The sequence below is a fragment of the Ambystoma mexicanum genome, chromosome 10, assembly GCF_040938575.1.
Source record: "Ambystoma mexicanum isolate Mex_15411 chromosome 10, UKY_AmexF1_1, whole genome shotgun sequence".
Taxonomy (NCBI): Eukaryota; Metazoa; Chordata; class Amphibia; order Caudata; family Ambystomatidae; genus Ambystoma; species Ambystoma mexicanum.
In genome coordinates, this window is record NC_090932.1 from 1,552,309,914 (window position 1) to 1,552,330,280 (window position 20,367).

General features: G+C 46.9%; 1 protein-coding gene across 1 annotated transcript in view; it reads left to right on the forward strand.

Annotated features, from left to right (window-relative positions):
* SFI1 (SFI1 centrin binding protein) overlaps positions 1-20,367 on the forward strand; it is a 1,072,759-nt gene that overhangs the window by 173,414 nt on the left and 878,978 nt on the right. The window contains exons 5-6 of the mRNA XM_069619815.1: positions 7,553-7,647; positions 8,301-8,418. Of these exons, the coding sequence (XP_069475916.1) occupies positions 7,553-7,647; positions 8,301-8,418 (213 nt within the window). The remainder of the gene's footprint in view (positions 1-7,552; positions 7,648-8,300; positions 8,419-20,367) is intronic.

Below are 20,367 nucleotides of genomic sequence, written 5' to 3' on the forward strand. Positions count from 1 at the left end.
TAAACGGTCATGGAAATTTAACAAAGCCATAAGTGATGACAATATGTGGTTAGCTCAGCTGTGCATAGTAATACAGCCATTCTTTGCATAAGTCATACATAGTAACAAGTGCCTTCCTCAATATAGTTAAATTTCACTATTATGTGGCTAAGATACTGTATTGCATAAGAAAAAACTTATTTCCATTTGGTATACCCCTCATTGCCATGTGATCACGAGCTTATAGAAAGCATGCCCAGTTGATTTCTTCATTCAATCCTCTTGGAGTTAGACACCCCAAATTTTCAATCCAATAACATTCCTTCCTGTCAAGTTTAGTTTGAATGTTCTCATGTGGGTCATTACTTTGAACTACCTCCAATACCAAAAAAGGAATTTGTGTTAAATTATGTCTCTCTTTGAGCCAATGTCTTGCAACTGCAGAGTTCAAGTTTTTATTACGTATGCACAAGCGATGCTCGTTCCAGCGGAGTTTCGCTTTTCTCTGGGACTGTCCTACATAGAATTGTCCACAGGGACAATTGATGCCATAGATAATGTTTGTTGTGTCGCAGGTGGCAAATGATTTCAACATCATCTTTTTCCCGGTGTGAGGGTGGTTTATAGTCGATCCCTTAAGCACATAACTGCAGTTACTACAGTGTAGACACTGGAAAGTTTCAACACGTTTGGTGTCTTGTTGTTTCTTTGGTTGTCTAGTTTGCACTAGGCTGTCTCGAAAGTCTCTGCTACGCTGATAGGAAAATGTTGGCAGTTCTTTAAAGAGTTCCTCCGACCTTTGATCGCAGGATAACACTTGCCAGTGCTTCTTTATGATCGATTTGATGCGACTGCTTTGTGTTGAAAATCTGGTGACAAATAACAATGGTGGTTCAGTTTTCACTTTTCTTGTAGCCGTTAGTAGTTCATTTCTGCTTTTTTGGTCCACCTTGCGTTTTGCATCTGCTATCTCTTCCTGTCTGTATCCACGTCTGAAGAACTTCTCACTTATTTCTTGGATTTCCTTTTCATAATCCCTTGGATCACTGATGAAACGTTTTACTCTGAGCATCTGGCTGTATGGTAGGTTTTTGATTAAGCTTGGTTCATGAAAACTTAGTCTGTGAAGTAAATTGTTACAATCTGTTGTTTTTGTATATATGTTGGTCTTGTATTCATGTTCCATAGATTGTATGTTCACATCAAGAAAATGGATGCTGCTCTGGGAATGTTCATGAGTGAACTGAATTCTTTCATCGATTGCGTTCAGATATGAGAAGAATTCCAACAATTTTGCCTCTGTGCTTGTCCAAATTCCAAATATGTCATCTATGAAACGAATCCAAATTGCCAAATATGGTTTCCATGTTTGGTGACTCAATATGTGATCTGACTAAATGTGTTAGCATATGAGGGGGGCCATTGTGGCTCCCATTGCAGTCCCTGTTATATGCATGTAGAACTGATTTTTGTATTTGAAATGGGAGTTTGTTGATATGAAGCGTAGTTAGATAATGATGAATTCTTTGTTCGTGTAACGCTTACCTGTGACTCTGCAGGGACGCCCTTGAAAAACTCTCTAGAACTTCTGACAAGAAGCAACTTCTGTAACAATGACAAGAGAACAATTTCCCTTCTTAACTACTGCTCTTTTTCTGAAAACCTCACACCATTTGGTGACTGAAGTAACAACAACGATAAAAGCTCACCTTAATTTTTAATTGTGTGAGCTCTCTATCCTGCGTCACGCAGGGGCGCATGTCCTGAAGAGTGGAGACGAAGGAGAGAACAATAGGGCACTCTGATATAATATGACTGATGTGGAACCTAGCTGAAGGGGGAATATAGCGAATAACCAAATGGTGCCTAATATACTGAGCGACTGGTTGGAACAGTAATTTCTAACATGTTTTAACGATTGGAATGGAGATTAAGGCTCTAATAATCACTATCTCACTAAATACCTAAACTAAATATAGAAAGGGGAAAAAAGGGGCATGAAATAACTGAACAAAGTGTGACAAGACCTAAGCAGAAGGCAATGTTATACAAGGCGTGAGGGAAGCAACGATAATGTGCACACTACGGGCAATGCAAATGAAAATGTAATTAAAGAATAACGAACAACCTCTGTGACAAATAGATACAACCTCTCACGAGTGCCACCCAAAACATCTAAAAAACACTCGAAACAGCACTTGCGTGAGGAACAGCAATTTTTAGTCAGGACCTCTGAGGAGGAACGAGGGGCGAGTGACAGGAAAACAAATAACCGTAAACGGGACAGGGTGCTATGAAATGGAAGGGAAGGATAATAACAGAATAAGGACAAGACTTCGGAGACTGAGGAAAATATGGCAAGGGACTAAAACAGGAGGGGCTAAATGCTGTGACTGGAATTCTGTGACGACCGCGGTAAGCGTCCGTACTGCGGGGCAGTCGGCAACGCGAAGCGCGAGTCCCATCAGGAAACGACTACTTATAGCAGAGATCGGTCAAAGACTAGACTAGTAATGTTAGCTTTCTAAATGGCACAAACTGGCGGCCATTGAGGGAAATGAACTTCCATTACTTTTAGTATAAATCTGACTTAACAGCAGGACCTCTCAATACCCTTAACAAGGTTAAACCTAAGGACCCATAGACTTAATTTGGAGACTGGCTGGTGATCATGACAGTTCGCTTCTATTTCACCCGTGTTGAAGAGTAGCCATTCAATTCCTAAGTCATGTGGGATTGATGTATATAGGTTCCTTACGTCAACAGTAAACAAGATCTGTGACGTTGAATGTGGTACTGTGGCTAGTAGCTGGAGGAAATGTGTCGTATCTTTGATATAAATTGCAGTTTTCTGGATGAGAGGTTGTAAAAAGTAGTCGATGTACTTTCCAATCTGCTGTAATATGCTGTTAATCCCGGCTACAATTGGTCTTCCGGGAGGGGTTGATAAGATCTTTATGTATTTTTGGCAACATGTATAAATTTGGGATGCGAGGGTTCCTGTTCATCAGAAAGTCATGTGTATGATGATTTATCTATGCGTTCTCTTCAGCCTCATCCAATAGGGTCTCTAAGCTTTGTTTGATTCTCGTTGTTGGATCGCTGTCCAGTTGTTTGTATGTGACAGTATCTGCAAGCTATTGTTTACATTCTTTGTCATAATCTTCTGTGTTTAGTATGACAAGTGCTCCCCCCTTTTCTGCAGGTCTGATTGTTATTGAAGCATCGCTATATAAATCTTTCAATAATCTGAACTCATGAGGTTTCAAATTCTTGTGTTTAGTGCTTTTGAAATTTTCCCCAAGTCTTTCAAGACTTGTTTTTCAAAAACTTCCACAGCTGGTGTGTTTATTTGTGGTATAAATTTGCTTTTCGATTTAAATTCTTTATAAGGTGACTCATAAGGTGACTCATCTTGTGTGGTCTGTGGTATCTGTTTCATTGAAAAAGGCTTTTAATTTCATTTTCCTAATTAGCTTGTACAATTCTACTTTTGTTTCAAATAATGAGGTATCAAACGTGGGGACGGAGCTTAGTCCTTTTTGGAATGTCTCTATCTCAGCAGGAGTGAGGATTCTGGTTGATAAATTAATCAGTAGGTTTTCTTCTGTTGTAGGTGTGTCTGTGGTCCTCCTCGTCCTCTTTCTCTTGCCCCTGTGGGTTCTTTTCCTCTTCCTAAAAAACCACTGGCAGATGGCCCCGGTCTTGTTTCTGATGGTTCAGGGTTTGCTGTTGGTGGATTTTTCTCTGTTGTTCGAGTCTCACTTGTTTCTGATTCAGAGCTTGTTGGAGTATTAGAGTTATTCTGTCGTGGTCTTCTTCCTGTGGAGCATATTTATCCATCCAGGAGTACGAGAAGCTTGCCATCGCTGGAGGCCTCCGATCCAACTGAAGTAAAAGTAAAGACCTCTGCAGACTTGAACTCCGGTGCAGGAAGGAAACAAAATAGAAGACCAACCTTCTGTCTTTGCCCCAAGACTCTGGAGCCTCCTCCCCAACAACATCCGACTCACACCCTCACTTCTACAGTTTATTAAGGAGCTCAGGACCCACCTCTTCAAAGAATGGCGTCTCCATAATACCTAAGTCCATACACCGTCCATTCTCCACCTTACCTGAGACTCTAATCTGATCCTCACTGTTTCCTCCCTTGGTTATTTGTAGATGAGTGGATGGAAGCTTCTATGTGGCCAGGGAAAGCTACCTGACTCTGACCCTGGGGATGGCTGTCTGTGGGAGGACCACGTAGGGACGCCGTAGGGGAAGACAAACTGTAGGGACGCAAACGAATTTTTTAAAAAACTTTTTAAAATTATTTTATTCCAAACAACATCCAACAAAACCAAAACCAACTCAACAGTGCATGTCAGTTATTCAGCATCAGATTCCAAGCTGCAGATGATCACTGTTTTTCCATTACCCTGCCCCCTGAACTCGAGCTTATTCGCCTACTTCCCCGGCTTCAGTGTACTTAGAGGGTATTTCTTCATCAGTATTTGTAGAGGAGTTCTGGTCATTTGGGTAGCCTTGGGTGGACCCCTGCAGAGTAGCTACCAGGTGTCTCCAAGCCATTGGGGTTTCCATTTCATCCTCCCCTCCCCTACTAGCTGCCTCATACCATGCCACTTCTGCCCATTTCCGTAGGTCATGCCACCATACCTCTAATCTAGGTCTGTGGGTTGTCTTGCACCCCATGGCAATTCTGCGCTTGGCCAGTATATAGGCCAGGTCTTTCAATTTACTCACATGTTCCAAGTTCCGAGGTCTTACAAAACCCCCTATCATAAAGGCCCATATGGACTCCACATCTAGCTTAATTTCCTTCTCAGCTAGTCGGTTCATGATTTCACTCCAGAATGTACTAATCTCTGGGCACCTCCAAAACATATGTACCATTCCCGCGTTCATAGGGACGCAAAAGAATACTGGATCTAAACAACCCTTTAACTGTAACTCGTAGTAAAATCTAGAGACCTGTGCCACACTCCTATAAGACTTACTGTAATGTAGATATTGATTTCCCATGCTCTTTTAGACAACAACATTATGCACTCCCTCCCCCTTTTCAATTACTGAGACGAGGAAGAGGGATGGAGCAATGACGATGTCCAAACACAGCAAACCAATGCAGTGTTCTAGTCAATGGAAAATGCTAAGTAAGCCCGAGACATTTAAAATAGAAACAGCTGAACAAGTGGCGAGAGAGAGAGATGCAGACTGCAACTGCATCTTGTGTTTTCTGATGCTGTTTGGGACACCAGAGGTAAGTAGACTGCACAGAGCGGCTCACGGGGCACACTGCCATTCAGCGAACCAAAAGCGAAGAGGATGGAGAAATGCGATGAACGCCAAAGACGCCACTGAACAGCGGTAAGCCCAGGGAAAGCCCATGGGTTACTGGGGTGCTTCGGGTCGAATGCTGTGTACTGCACACAACGCGAGAGAGCGCCAAATGAAGGAAGTGAAATAGTGGTGCAAATACGAACATTGTGGAAAACCCAAGTAAAGGCAGCAGAATTGATACAAATGCCAACATTGTGGAAAGTCTTAATAAAGGCAGTAGAATTGTTATAGATACGAACATTGTGGAAAGTCTGAGTAAAAATAGTGGCAGGTACAGACATTGTGAAGAAAGGTTTGCTAACCGAATACTGGAGGAGTATTGTTTTGTGGATGCGAAAGAGAGTGAAAAGAGATTACCAAAGCCCTGGCAGGATAGTGAACCAGGCAAACAATGAGTCAGGGACTCGCACCCAAATAGGAAAGTTGTAACACACTGGCAGGAGAGTAAACCAGGAGTGGGAAGAGAAGTGAGAAGAGGCAAGGAGTGAAAATCCCCACCCTGAACGTGTGGAACAGTAATAACTGGAACAGTAATAAAAAGGAAGATCCATACTCCTTTTTAAGGTAAGCTAGAGTATTCTGGCAGGAGAGTATACCAGGGATGCGAGAAGGACTAAGAAAGCTCAGGGGTCAAAACCCCTCTGTGGAATCATGGAACAGTGATAGACAGAAAAGGGAAAAACCATATGCTTTTAAGGATATTGGTGATTCAAGAGATCTGTGTGCTTTGAGGAGATTCAAGGGAAGAATCTTGCCTATTGAATAAGCAGAAACTTTGACTAAGTAATAATTAAACCACTAGAAGAAATCTAGGAAAGCCCCTTTCCTGGTTGAACATTATTTCTTTTCTTTTCTCCACCTTGGAACTTTGTTTGGAACGTCAAGCGAATGCTAGAAGTCTATAGATCATAGAAATCCCGACTTTCACCTTTATATTTATTTTAGTGTGTAAGGGTCAGTTTAGGGTTTTGGATACAGGACTGAGGACGCTTTATTTAACATCCTGACAGACGCTCCTTAGTATTGTTGAGGCAGAGAAACCCCTCATAGAGTTGGGGATGGATAGGATTTGCCCAACCCTGCTTATTATTTTGACAATACAGATTTGTGACCAACACTTAACATGCCACTGTGTCCGCGGCTTACTCTTGATCCCATACACCTGTTAGATACTCTCTTGTTTCTATGCTCACTAACCTTATTCTTCCCCTATGATGGTAAAGCGCTCTGTTGCTTCCCGAAGCTAGGTCTACGCTCAATAAACACCTTAATAATAATCCCATTACAGTAAATGCCAATTTTATTTTCGACTTTTGTGTCACCTTTGAGGGCTGGATTGCAATAAATGTGCATTGAATGGGTCCTATTTGGCCTCTTTTCTGGGCTAGGGCCGCTCAATGCATCATGGAATACAGATTTTGTGAGTTTTTCCATCCCTTCTTAAATGATTTAGCCCCGCCATCAGGCAATGTGGCATATCCCTTACTGCTCCTTCTCTCCCAAACTCATTGTCTTCCACATAGCCCTTACGTCCTCTAGTGTCCAGAGACTTTACACAGGCACATGACCTTTAGTTTTCACCATGTACCTCATGCATCCTTTTTGGACATTCCACCTTGTTTTCCTCAGGAGTCTGGTTGTCCTTGTAACCCATGTGAGCACAAGCCTATGTTTCTTCCTTTGCTATCTGTTCTATAGAGATGGCATAAACGTGCTGCCAAATGACTTTACACAGTCTTGTATACCTCCTTATAATACTCAGTTATTGCCTTCTGTTACCAGAGGCAGCACATACACACACCAAAACTCTGACTTTCCTGGCATGCCTTGTATATCAGACATCTGAAACTCTAATGGTGAAAGGATGGGGAAATACACAGTCGGAATATACATTTATTTCTGATGCACACGTCACAATCCTTTGATTCATGAACATATTAAAATCCACTTGGTAAGGGTGCTGCGCTAACCTGGAAAAGATGCATGAATGAGTGGGAAAGCCTGAAAGAATAAGGCATGGGCATGCATGAAAGGAAAAACTAACAGAGGCTAGAGATGCACATGCAATGAAGCCAGAGGTATGTATGCCCTGAAATTGAGGTTCATGAAACATTTAATGATTCAGATAAGCATGAACATCCAGAGAACCTACCATCTGACCGTAGATCAGCTAATTGCACCCTGTATCTCCATCTTTTACTGACTGGTGTCCCTTTTTCTCTTTTCTTAGATATGTGGTGTACAACCTTACATTCAAGGCATGGAGGAAGTACATTCACTGCCAGCGCCAGAAGAGAAGCAGGTGCCAGGCGGCAGTACTACATGGTGAGGAGGAGGGAATTTGTGTATGGGGAATGGCGGGAGTCCTGGGGGGGGGGGGGAGTCCTGAACGAGAGGCAAATAATCTTGGAGAAGTTTAAGAAAGAAAATACGGGGTGTAGGATGTGTATAAGAGGTGGCCCCTGCCAGAGAAGAAGCAGAGTGTGACTTAGGGGCACTTCTGTTACTCAGCGAGTCTCTTCTTTGATATAACTTACACTATACGTTCAGCAGGGCACACAGAGTTATCCAACAGTAAGGTGAGGAGAAGATGCTCACACAACATCTCTCTAAATTTAGCATGTTTATAGTATCCTTTGATCATAGACCAGGCTTATTGTTGTACTTACGAGTCAGATGGATCTGTTTGAGATCCTTCAAAAACGGTTCATCCTGATACCCTAGCTTTGAAGTGGCGTTGCATTTGATCCAGAGAGTAGGACCCTGCGTCCTGATGCAGCTTCCTGGAAGCATGTTGGCATTCCGTACAGGCTCTGGGACTCAAATACTACTTGCCCAATTTCTGCTATTGTCCTCATATGATGTGCGTTTCGGGTTCTCGGACTTTAACTTCAGCATGACGTGGTATAAAGAGAGAGTTTAATCGAGTAACTGTATGTAGGCTACACAACTAAACTTTCAATTCCTTGTACCAACAGCACAGAAAAAGATTACATTGCTGGCATGGCAGCACTGGCTGGTATATATTGTCGTTCGCAAGACCAAGATTCGGATGCAGTTGGAGGCGCTAGAGTTTAGGGAGCTGGGAAACCTGCGGTGAGTATATGTTGCTCTGTTTTTCACAGCTAACTCTTCCAATTTTCATTGATTCTTCTCTTCTTGTCTCTGAGCCTTTCCATCCTCATTCCCACATTTCTAACCTCCTCTACTTGTTTTCATGGATCTGTGTCTCCTCAACCTTATAACTTGTGTCCTACCTTCAGATCCTTTCCCCTTTTTCTGGTCCATTTCTTTCCGGCCAAATTCACTTTTTTCTCTGCACTGTAGAAATAACTCTGCACAAAGGAAGAATACTGAAAATGAAGAGATGACCATTTTTTACTGAAAACATCTGTTCTAAAAATGACTAATGTATGCAAAAATAAGGGAAGCCTGGTTATCGTCTACGGCCCTCCAGGCAATTGGAACAAAATAGAAGAAGGGTGGGCCGACTAGACCAGAGATGACCGCTATATAGTGTTAAAATCATAATAGCATCATATTTATTTGTATAAATACAGCCCCAAAAATATAAAGAAAATGTTGACAAATTCAGCTCAATATACCAAAAACCCACATCCCTCCATGTACCATTCGTTCACAACTTTCGCCCCACATTTATCATGTTCAAATATGTTGGGACAAACTGGTGATAGATCATTGAAATCACAGAAAAGGAATCAAACAAACGTCAATTTAGCACTTTATTTTACAATGTGACCCTCTGTCTACATTCAGGGGTTTAGAAAACTGTTGTCGACATATGTTTCGGTTGAGTTCTCTCAATAAGGGTGGGGGTACACTTATCCGGTGATTTAGGTCAACCTTCTTCAGAACAGAGAACAATCACCAATTCCGCGTTGCCTCTTCAAAACACAAAGTGGGGGTGGGGATGGCTAGAGAGCCTCAATTCTAGAAGAGTAAAACAATAAAAAAATATATTGTCATCTCTGTTGATTTAAGAACCTTTTCATGGTAAACGAACAACTGTATTATTCAGTTGTATGACAACGACTCACCTACTCTGGAGTGCCAGGGGCCAGAGAACGGTAGGTTGTAATGGATCCTGACGTGTATGCTCCTGTTTGTGGTGCCTCACGTCATGGGTAATACCCTATAATAAAGTGTAAGGATATTGGCCTCAGTGCATTGTCTAACAATTGCAGTTTCCTAAAACACTGCCATACATTACTTGTCCTTACAGTGAAACTTGTATTTGATACACGAACTGCGCTATAATTCGCGTGGCGGGAAGCTGTTCAGGTCCTGCCCAGGATGCCAGCTTCAGAATGTGTTCAAGGAGGACGAGCATTCGTTATGCCTCTACTGTCTCCATGAGGACAAGACGCACGTGGAGAAGGACTGTGCGTTTTGTGGGAACATGTCGGAGCGGACCATGAAGGATCGCCACCTCCGTCTCGCCAACTGGCTGGAAGGGAAGAGCCCGTCAGGCGAGAAGAAGAAAAAGAAGTCCGAGCGGTCTTCTAAGTCCTGTGAGGGCGCCCCGGCGACAGGGGCCCAACAAAAGGCCAAGCACCGCGAGTCCGCGGGCACCGGGAGCGCCGAACGGTCGGGCTCCTTGGCTGCCAGGCAGGGCGCATCCTCCCCGGCACCATCAACCACGAGCCAACGCTCTGGCTCGGGTAAGAGGAAGTCCAAGAACCCGGCGAAGCTTCTGGAGAGGCCCCGGTCCATCTCGAAGATTCCGGCAGAGGGGGAGCGAGGCTCGGACCCTCACCCCAAGGTGAAGGCCCCAGGCGTACAGAAGGTGACGATGGCCTTAATTCACCCTGCTAAGACCTCGATCGAGGATGTCGCAGCGGCCCTGGCCCAGCCTGTGGAGGCGACCTCAGGATCCAGATTCTCTCTGCCACCGCGGAGGGAGTCGTCTTTCAGACCTATCGAGAAGACCCCCACGAAGTCCCCGTTGGAAAAGAAGGGGGAGGGGCAGGTGGCCATCGTGGATACGGACACGACCTCTGAAGAAGAGCTCATCGAAGTCATGGAGGAGGCCCAGCCCATCGGGAGGGATCCCGACGTGGGCGACGACGAGAGAAATGGTGCCGCCGACGAGGTTCCTCAAGAGCCCTCGCGCCCGTCGTTTCCGGTGCCGCAGGACACTTTGGTGGCCATTTTGTCAGCGATTCAGTCCTTTATGCTCGGAGATAAGGACAAGGTTGCTCCTCCCCCGACGGAGGTACCTGAGCCAGACCCGACGGGGGAACCGGAGACGGGACCTTCGGAAAGTCCACTGCATAAGAGGACGACGCATCCTCCACCACCTCTCCCACCTCTGCGGCCTGCTCTGCCTTCCCCCCAGTCTTCTACCCACGGGGATGATACAGGCACAGACACGGCTACGACCGGTACAGATGATGACGGAGGCGACGACGGGATGTGTTCCCCGTCGCTCCCTGCTCGGGCGTCCCCGCCCGACGAAATTGGATCCTTCCATGCCATGATTTCCAGGGTCTTAAAAGTAAGACGTTATCCGCCGAACCACTTTTTGATGACATCTGGGGTGAGGGGCTCGCCCTCCTCAAGAACCCTGCCACGGCGCCTTCAAAGAGGGACCGGTACGAGAAGAAGTACCGGGTCCCTGACGCTGCCCCCTTGTGCCTTCGGGCGTAACCTACCCCGGATTCGGTCGACTCAGCGGCGGCAAAGAAGAAAGCTGGGGGGGGCATCGGCCTCGACATCAACTTCCCCGCCGGACGGCGAGGGCAGGAAGCTGGACACGATGGGACGACGGGTCATCTCATCCGCAGCGACGACTGTCACGGCGGCCAACGCCCTGGCTATCGTAGCCCGCTACGACAGGGAATTGTGGTTTAAAATCGCCCCTCTATTGGACTTCCTTCTGGACGCCAAAAGGGCTGAGGCCCTTGAAATCTTACAGGAAGGTGAGATTGCTTCGGACCACGCCATCACGGTGGCAACGGACATCGCCGACACCGTTTCCGTCAGTTGGGCAACGGCATTTGCCTGAGACGACGAGGATGGCTCAAGGCGACAGATTTCCGCCAGGACGTACAAACCAAAGTTTTGGACATGCCCTTCGACGGGAACAACCTGTTTGCGAAGGCGGTTGATGAGTCCCTTCAGGCTATCAAGACAGACACGGAGACTGCCCGGACACTGGGAGTGGTCCAACAATGACGGCCGTACTTTCGGAGCTCCGGAGGCAGACCCGGAGGCAGACAAGGTGCCTCCAAGGGATCCGGCAGTGGCTCCTCGACGTACCACCAAACGGCAAGATCTTCATCTCAGGAGGCCTACAGGGGACGCGGCAAGTCAGGTGGTGCCTGTCGTCGTCGACAGGGAGGTCAAGGAGGCAAGGCGGCCTCCAAACAAGATTGAACCGACCGTGGGGTCGGGCCCCCGCCGAAGCACCCCGGTGGGAGGCCGGCAGACAAGGTTCGTCAGCGTGTGGGAGTCCATCTCCACCGACCGTTGGGTGCTGGATGCCCTGGCCCAAGGGCACGCTCTCGAGTTCCAGAAGAAGTACCCTCGCGTTCCACTCGTGGCCAGGAAGGAAAATCACGTCCCTCAACTACTGTTGGAAGTAAGGGCGATGCTCAAGAAAGGTGGAAGAAGACAGGAGGATGGCGTCCCATCCTGGACATGCGACGACTGAACAGATACATCAAGGCACAGAAGTTCCGGATGGTCACCCTCCAGCACGTGCTGGGACAGCTGGAGGAGGGCGATATCCTGTCGTCGTTGGACTTGGAGGATGCGTACTTCCACATCCCCATTCTAAAAAGACACCGAAAGTTCCTCAGGTTCGTGGTCCAAGGGCGGCACTACCAGTTCAAGGCCCTCCCGTTCGGATTGAAGTCAGCACCCAGGGTGTTCACCAAGTGCCTCGCACCAGTGGCGGCGTGGCTGCGCCTGCAGGGGATCCACGTCTACGCCTACCTGGACGACTGGCTCATCTGGGCAAGGACAAGGGATCTCGCCGTGGAGCAGACTGCGAAGACCGTCCAGCTGCTCACGGACCTGGGGTTCTCCATCAACTTTCCAAAATCCCACCTGGTCCCGTCGCAAGTTCCCCTGTTTCTGGGAGCCAAGCTCGAAACAGTGGCGCGGCTGGCCTCGCCGTCGGAGGAAAGGACCAGCACCATCCTGGGCAAGGTGCAGCGTCTGCTGGTCACGGACATGGCCAGGGTAAGATCTATCAAGTCCCTCCTTGGGATGATGTCGTCCTGCATTTATCTGGTGCGTCTTTGCAGGCTTCGGATGCGCCCCTTACAAGAGTTCCTCGACGCCCGCTGGGTCCAGTCGACGGGCAGCTTCGAGGACAGGATCCCACTCAACGAGACGTTCCGTCAGGCGATCCGGTGGTGGGGTACCCGCTCTCATCTGTCGACGGGCATGGACTTTCAGACCCCAGGTCAGCAAGTGACGGTGACGAAGGATGCCTCCCTGGAAGGTTGGGGAGCGCACTCCGGAGATCTTCACGCGAGAGGCCTTTGGCTCCCGGTGGAGAAGTCACTCCACATCAACATCTTGGAGCTCCGCGCAGTGTTTTGGGCCCTCAGGTCTTTTCTTCCATCCCTCAAGGGCAAGGTGGTGAGGATCTTCACCGACAACACCACCACGATGTTCTACATCCGGAAGCAGGGCGGAACCAGATCCCCTGCCCTATCCATGGAAGCCCAGGATCTGTGGCATTGAGCCGTTGCCCAAGGGATGTTTCTGGTGCCTTTTCATCTGGCAGAAATAAAAAACACCATCGCTGACTCACTCAGCAGAGAGCTGCGCTCGTGCCACGAGTGGGAACTACTCCAGGATCAAGTGGATCGACTCTTCTGACGATGGGGCGAACCCCAGATCGATCTCTTTGCGACGGCGACGAACTCCAAGTGCCGGAGGTTCGCCAGCAGGTTACCCCAGCCGAGGAGCATGGGCGATGCTTTCTCGTACCCCTGGGACGGCCTATTTCTTTATGCGTTCCCTCCGTTGCCGTTGCTGCTCCGGCTCATCAACCAGCTCAAGAGGTCCCGGTGAAGGATGATCCTCATCGCACCGGCGTGGCCGAGACAGATCTGGTTCCCGGACCTTCTGGACTTGTCAGCGTCCACACCAGTCAAGCTGCCGACGGACGCGGATCTTCTCTCCAGAGAAGGAGGCGCCATTCTTCATCACAACCCAGTGTCGCTGAACTTGCAGGCCTGGCTCTTGCAGCAATAGAGTTTGGAGGGTACGACATCCCAGCCGACTGCAGAGAGGTTCTTGCAGAGGCCAGGGCGTCCTCAACTCTCAAGTGCTACGGACATAAATGGAAGAGGTTCTCTGTCTGGTGCCGTGCACAGAAGATTAACCCTCTGCGGATTACGGCCCCTCAAGTATTGCCGTACCTTCTGTCATTGGCCAAGGCTGGACTAGCTCACGCTTCCATCAAGATACATCTGGCCGCCATCTCACGATACACCAGAACTACGGGACGGGCGTCCTTGTGGTCTCATCGGCTGGTGAAGGAATTTATGAAAGGATTGTTCCGATCATTCCCGCCGGTGAAGGCCCCCACCCCGGCGTGAGAGCTCAACGTGGTGCTGACCAGGCTCATGGGGGTCTCATTTGAGCCTATGCATTCGGCACCGTTGAAGTTTCTGTTGTGGAAGACAGCTTTTCTCGTGGCCATCACCTCCGCACGACGAGTGGGAGAGATCCAGGCCCTATCTTGCAAGCCACCATACTTGACTTTTCACGACACGAGGGTGGTGCTGAGGACGCACCCCTCCTTCAGCCCAAGGTGCCGTCGGACTTCCACCTCAACGAACCCTTGGTGTTGCCAGTTTTCTTCCCATCGCCTTTGTCCCCGGCGGAGGGGACTCTGCACTCGCTGGACGTAGCTAGAGCGCTGAAGTTCTACGTGGACCGCACGAAGAGTTTTCGGAAGACATCACAGCTGTTTGTAAACTTTGGACCTATGAATCAAGGGAAGGCTCTCTCGAAGGCTTCCATTTCCAGATGGCTCTCCGGCTGCATCATGCACTGTCACCGGTTGGCAAACAGACCGCTGCCCGGCTGTCCGAGAGCCCATTCGACCAGAGCGATCGCTGGTACCACGGCGTTCTTGTCTGGTGTGCCCCTGCTCGACATCTGCAGGGCTGCGATGTGGAGTTCGACACACACCTTCACGAGATTCTGCTGCGTCGATCAGGACTCCAGGGAGGAGTCCAGGGTTGGCCAAGCAGTGCTGCGCAACCTGTTCGCTTAAGGTGAGCCTGGTGAGGAGGTAAGAGATGCTTTATGTTGAGTGTTTTGGTATTGCTTAATGTTGAGCCTGTTGCCACCTCCCGTGGTTGTGCATGTGTATACTGCTATGTATTCTTATATTCATGAGCATGTGAATCCATGCCAGACCCCATGCTGGAGAAGGAACAAGTTACCTACCTGTAACTGTTGTTCTCCAGCATGGGTCTGGCATGGATTCACATGCGAACCTTCCCGCCTACACCTCTGCGGCTCTTCACTTGGTCATACTGCCACTTTACGTGCTACAAAATCTGAGGATGGCTGCCAGAGGCGGGGCCTAGGGAGAGGGCAGTCATTGGCTGGGGGCAGTATGACCCAGAGACCAGTGATTGGTTACTACTAAGAAAGACAGATCAGAAACTAAACTGATACTGATTTTTTTTTAAAGCGAGGATTCCCGGCCTGACGACGGGGAATATTCATGAGCATGTGAATACATGCCAGACCCATGCTGGAGAACAACAGTTACAGGTAAGTAACTTGTTCCTTAACCCCCACCCCCGCCCCACATACTTGTCCTCCAGAAATCATTACGTTCGAGAATTGAGTGGTCGAACAAGTCCTCACAAGCATAAAGAAGAAAAACTACCACATGGACAATTTAAGCAGGGACGAAAGGACCTGTCTCAAAATGTAAACAATTAGGAGCGCCTGACCATAAAACCGGCAGATAAGGGCGGCGGCATTGTCCTGATGGACACTCTGAATTATGACAAAGAGTGTATCAGACTCCTGAATGACACAAGATCATACAAAAAACTAGACCATGTCCCCACCAAAAGAGTGCAAGAAGAAATTAAGTCTCACCACCTATGCTCTACAAGAAGACTAGATTTGTACAGACAAAGCCAGATTTCTAAATTAAAAAAAGACAGCCTTTTATACCTTACCAAAGGTACACAAGAGCCTCGAAAGCCCACCAGGGAGACCGATCGTGTCGGCAATAGACTCCCTACTTGAACCTCTATCGATTTTATAGTGAGTTTTTTCTTAAACCATTCGTCTTAGCGATGCCATCTTACATCAAAGACACCACAGACATGATACAAATCCTCCAAGATACCACCATAGAAGAAGGAGACCTTCTAGTCACCATGGACGTTGAGGCGTTATATACGTCGATTCCACAAATGGAATGCCTAGAAGCACTCGCGGAAGTGCAATAGACCACATAAACCACCAACCGGATTCATACTAGAATTGCCATGACAGAAAATGTTTTTCTTTTTAAAAATCAAATTTATAAACAACAGAAAGGGGGGAGCATGGGGGCATCCTTTGCACCCCATGTAGCCAATTTATATATGGCCAAGTTTGAGTCAAGACACATTGCAGGTTTATTACAAGATCAGACTGATGGACAACTGAAGATGTGGCGTCGCTACATTGACGACGTGTTTATCATCTGGCGAGGAGACAATAAATCTTTACTAACCTTCCATAAGTGTCTCAACGCATGCGACACTAACATTGTTTATCATCGAATGGAGCAGAGATCAGGTTAGCTTTCTGGACCTGATGATAAAGAAACAAGGAACCAATCTCACTACCTCACTATACCGAAAAACTACAGATAAAAATACCCTGCTTCACTACTCAAGATTCCATCCTAAAAGCCTCAAATATAATTTACTGTACGGTCAATTTTTAAGAATCCAACGGAACTGCACAGACAGAGAAGACTACAAAACACATGCCACACAACTCAAAGACCGGCTGAGCACACTGTGTTATCCGACATGCCTAATTAAAAACAACCTCAAGAGAGCTGCGAATACCAACAAAGATCTAATCTTACAAAACAAGGAAAAAAGACTTAACAAGAGACTAGTGTGTATCACCACCTTTAACCCCATTAGCAATGAGATCAAAAAGATAATCAATCGCAACTGGGCTTAGTAAAAAATCCAGGCACTCTGTCCAAACAAACGATATTTGCTTTCAAATGAAGTTGCAAACTACGGCAAAACTTGATCCGTACATATCATGAAAAATCGAAAGAACCCACTCTCCTTAATTAGTGGGGTCTCCCCCCGATCATTGGACATTACAAATGTGGCAATTGCAGTGTGTGTCCTTTCACTGAAACAAAACATTCTTTCAAATATGGGGCCAAGACGTGGACAATGAAAAGCCACACTAATTGTCGAACGAAAAATGCCATTTATGTCATAAGATGTCCCTGCAATTTACTATACATGGGCAAAAACACAAGGGAAGTTAGAGTGAGGATTGGTGAGCACTGGTCCTGCATTAGGAATCGCACACCGGAGAAACCTTTGGTGGATCATTTTAACAAAAAGAACCACAAAGACACTGATATAAAATGGTTTGTACTTCAAACCCTACACACACAATCTAGAGGCGGCGACATTGCAAGTGCCTTACACCGTCTATAACAAAGTTGGATTTATTCCTTAGACTCAGTCAAACACGGTCTGAACATTTCGGTTGAATGGAACATACTAAATAGCAAATAAAATAACGGAGACAGGTTTTTCCTCCCATTAGCACCGTTATTCTATTTGCTCTGCACTAGCTTTCCATTAGTGATGGATGTTGACAAGCGATTACAGTGCCTGACGAGGTAAGCATGCATGGCACACCATGTGATACTTCGTGCATCACCATCAGATGTAATTTACTGTATAGCTCTCCGAGATTACATTATACGATAGTGCTTTTAGAGCACAAAATAAGGTAAGTAATCATGAATTTGCCCAGATCAGAAGACATTCCATGTAACATGTGCATTGCCTCATTAATAGCAATGACATGTTCATGGCAAAAAACCTCCAACCAGACTTCTCCCATAATGCTGTAGGGACACGTGACCATCTTCCAATAGAGATATATGTTGACAAAGGTAAGTAATACCTAGTACATCTACCTCACATCATCCATCAGTGCCCTTCGAGTATAAAATGAGTTAAGTACTCGGAGCATAAGGCATTCCATGCAATAAGCACTTTGATACATTACCAGCAATGGGAAGTTATAAAAGGACTTCACCTCCCAGAATGTCGCACAGACATGTGACCCCGACCGGCATGCAAGGCATACACGGTCTCCTGTTGCACAGCAACGAAAAATAACATTGCCTGAACAGCAGATGCAGGTTCGCCAGTTGGAATTTAGCAGCTGGCGCGAGTTTCTTCTCTCTGCGCGAGATGACCTTAGTGGATCGCACGTCCCAGGGGAGGTAAGTTTATAAATCACACGGCCAATTGATGGCAGTAAGGCCATCGCCACCCGAACAATTTTGCAACTGATACTGCCCCTCTTTCCCTTGCAGCCCGAGTACGTGCACTCAGGCATTGGTTGACCAGCAGTCACTGAGACACCCGGCGACCATTTTATGTAAGCAATTTCTTTCTCTTCTTCGCGGCATTCAAGAACACCAGGGCCAGGACAGATCACACAGAGAGTGACGTCCTCCCTCTTTGTTGTTTGTTTCCTCCTCTGCAGGCGCCCCATGATTAATTTGCAGAATTGGGCCACACCTGTCTGGCCACGCGAATTATAGCGCAGGTCGTGTATCGGATACAAGTTTCACTGTAAGTACGAGTAATGTATGGCAGTGTTCTAGGAAACTGCAATTGTTAGACAATGCACTGAGGCCAATATACTTACACTTTATTATAGGGTATTACCCGTGACGTGAGGCACCACAAGCAGGCGCATACACGCCAGGATCCATTCCAACCTACCGTTCTCCGGCCCCTGGCACTCCAGAGGAGGTGAGTCAGTTCCACACAACTGAATAATACAGTTGTTTGTTTACCATGAAAAGGTTCTTAAATCAACGGAGATGACCATATACTTTTTTATTTTTTTACTCTTATAGAATAGAGGCTCTCTAGCCATCCCCACCCCCCACTTTTTGTGTTTTGAAGAGGCAACGCGGAATTGCTGATTGTTCTCTGTCCTGAAGAAGGTTGACCTAAATCACCGGATAAGGGGACCCCCAACCTTATTGAGAGAACTCAACTGAAACATATGTCGACCAGTTTTCTAAACCCCTGAATGTAGACAGAGGGTCACATTGTAAAATAACAAAGTGCTAAATTGACATTTGTTTGATTCCTTTTCTGTGATGTCAATTATCTATCACCAGTTTGTCCCAACATATTTGAACATGATAAATGTGTGCGAAAGTTACAATTGCTGCCGAGTCTTTTCCAGCATCTTCATTCTGCCACCATTAGCCTCGAGGAGGCTGTGCCATTTCCAAGATGGCCGCTGGCTTTTCGTCATCGGGCATGAGCCCCCTACCCTTGCTGCAGGCCTGATCCGATTGGCTCAGCACACTGCCTTAAACCTATCACATTCGCCGGCACGCCCCTAAGGCTGACCACAAGGCTTCCTGTCTGGAGCCTGTCGGGAGCCGAAGGAGCCAGGAGCCACAAACGCTGCCCGATTCTTAACTGACCGCTTTGGACCTCAGCGGGTAAGTGCCCTACTGTGCTTAGCCCATCACCTGTATGCAACTCAGCAAGGTTCATACGCTCTTAGGCTGCACGTGTGATCTGCAAGCCACCCCACCTTCCCGATTGACTTAAACTGACTTTGTCCCTTGCCAGCACTGCATGTTGTATCGCGCTGTCCTGCTTGGCCTGCGCATCCACATCCGCAATTATATTACAACTATACTCAGGTTATATGTATTTGAACCACTATACGGTAGCCTTAACGCCATATTTGAATCCAGGTGCAATATCAACTATGCATTGTAGCTGCTGTGTTTTAGACCTCAGTGCTAACTTCCAATCTAGGTGTGCTTTTACTAGTATTGTAGCTGACTCCAGGTGTTATATCATTTAGGTATTTGAAATGCTCTGTCTCAGGCCCGAATGCTATACTTGAACCGGGGCATATTACCTATGCATTAGAACGGCTGTGTCTCTGACTTTAATGCTAACTCTGAATCTAGGTGTGATATTACCTATGCATTTCAACTGTTGTGTCTCAGACCCCAGTGCTAATCTCGAATCTAAGCGCCACACCGCATATAGTAGTACTCTAGCGCGGCATTTAGCCTACTCTGTCCTATATCACTGTATGGTCACTGTATTCTGCCACCTTACCCGATATTTCATCGTTGCACTTAGCCCACTTTGCCCAGTATTCGACTGCAGCATTTAGTCTATTCTCCCTAACAACTAACCCACCCTGCCAAATACCTAGCTGAATGCTGGCCAATATTTGTTCGATGCAGGAAACAACAAGCCCCAGTTTGACTAGTATCTACATTATGTACTCTTACCTGCCCAACCTAGCCCTTCGAACATCGCTCACCAATGTGATAGTTATACTTAGCACTATTCTATACATCACCATGCCAATAACCCTGCCCCTAGAGGGCTCAGATGCCCATACAAAATGTATCTCCAAATATCCGTGCAATATAGCACAGAGAAACTACAGACTCTGGGCACGCCTACCTAAAATATTCAAACCTATCAATAAATATAACATCAATCTGGGTCACCTTCAACCTAAACTACTCCGCCCTCTGGAAACTTCTGTTCTTCCCAGCCACAAACCATATCCTAAAAAAAATAAGCCCACCGTCAACCCGCCTCTCACGGTACAGCCAGATCCTGACCTAAAAGCTGCCTTAATCAATGCCAGATCATTAGTCGCTCATACTACAGACATAGCAGACGCTATCCTAGAAAATGATCTTGACTTCCTCGCCATCATTGAATCATGGCTCCACGAAGCAGCAGGCTCCGCACT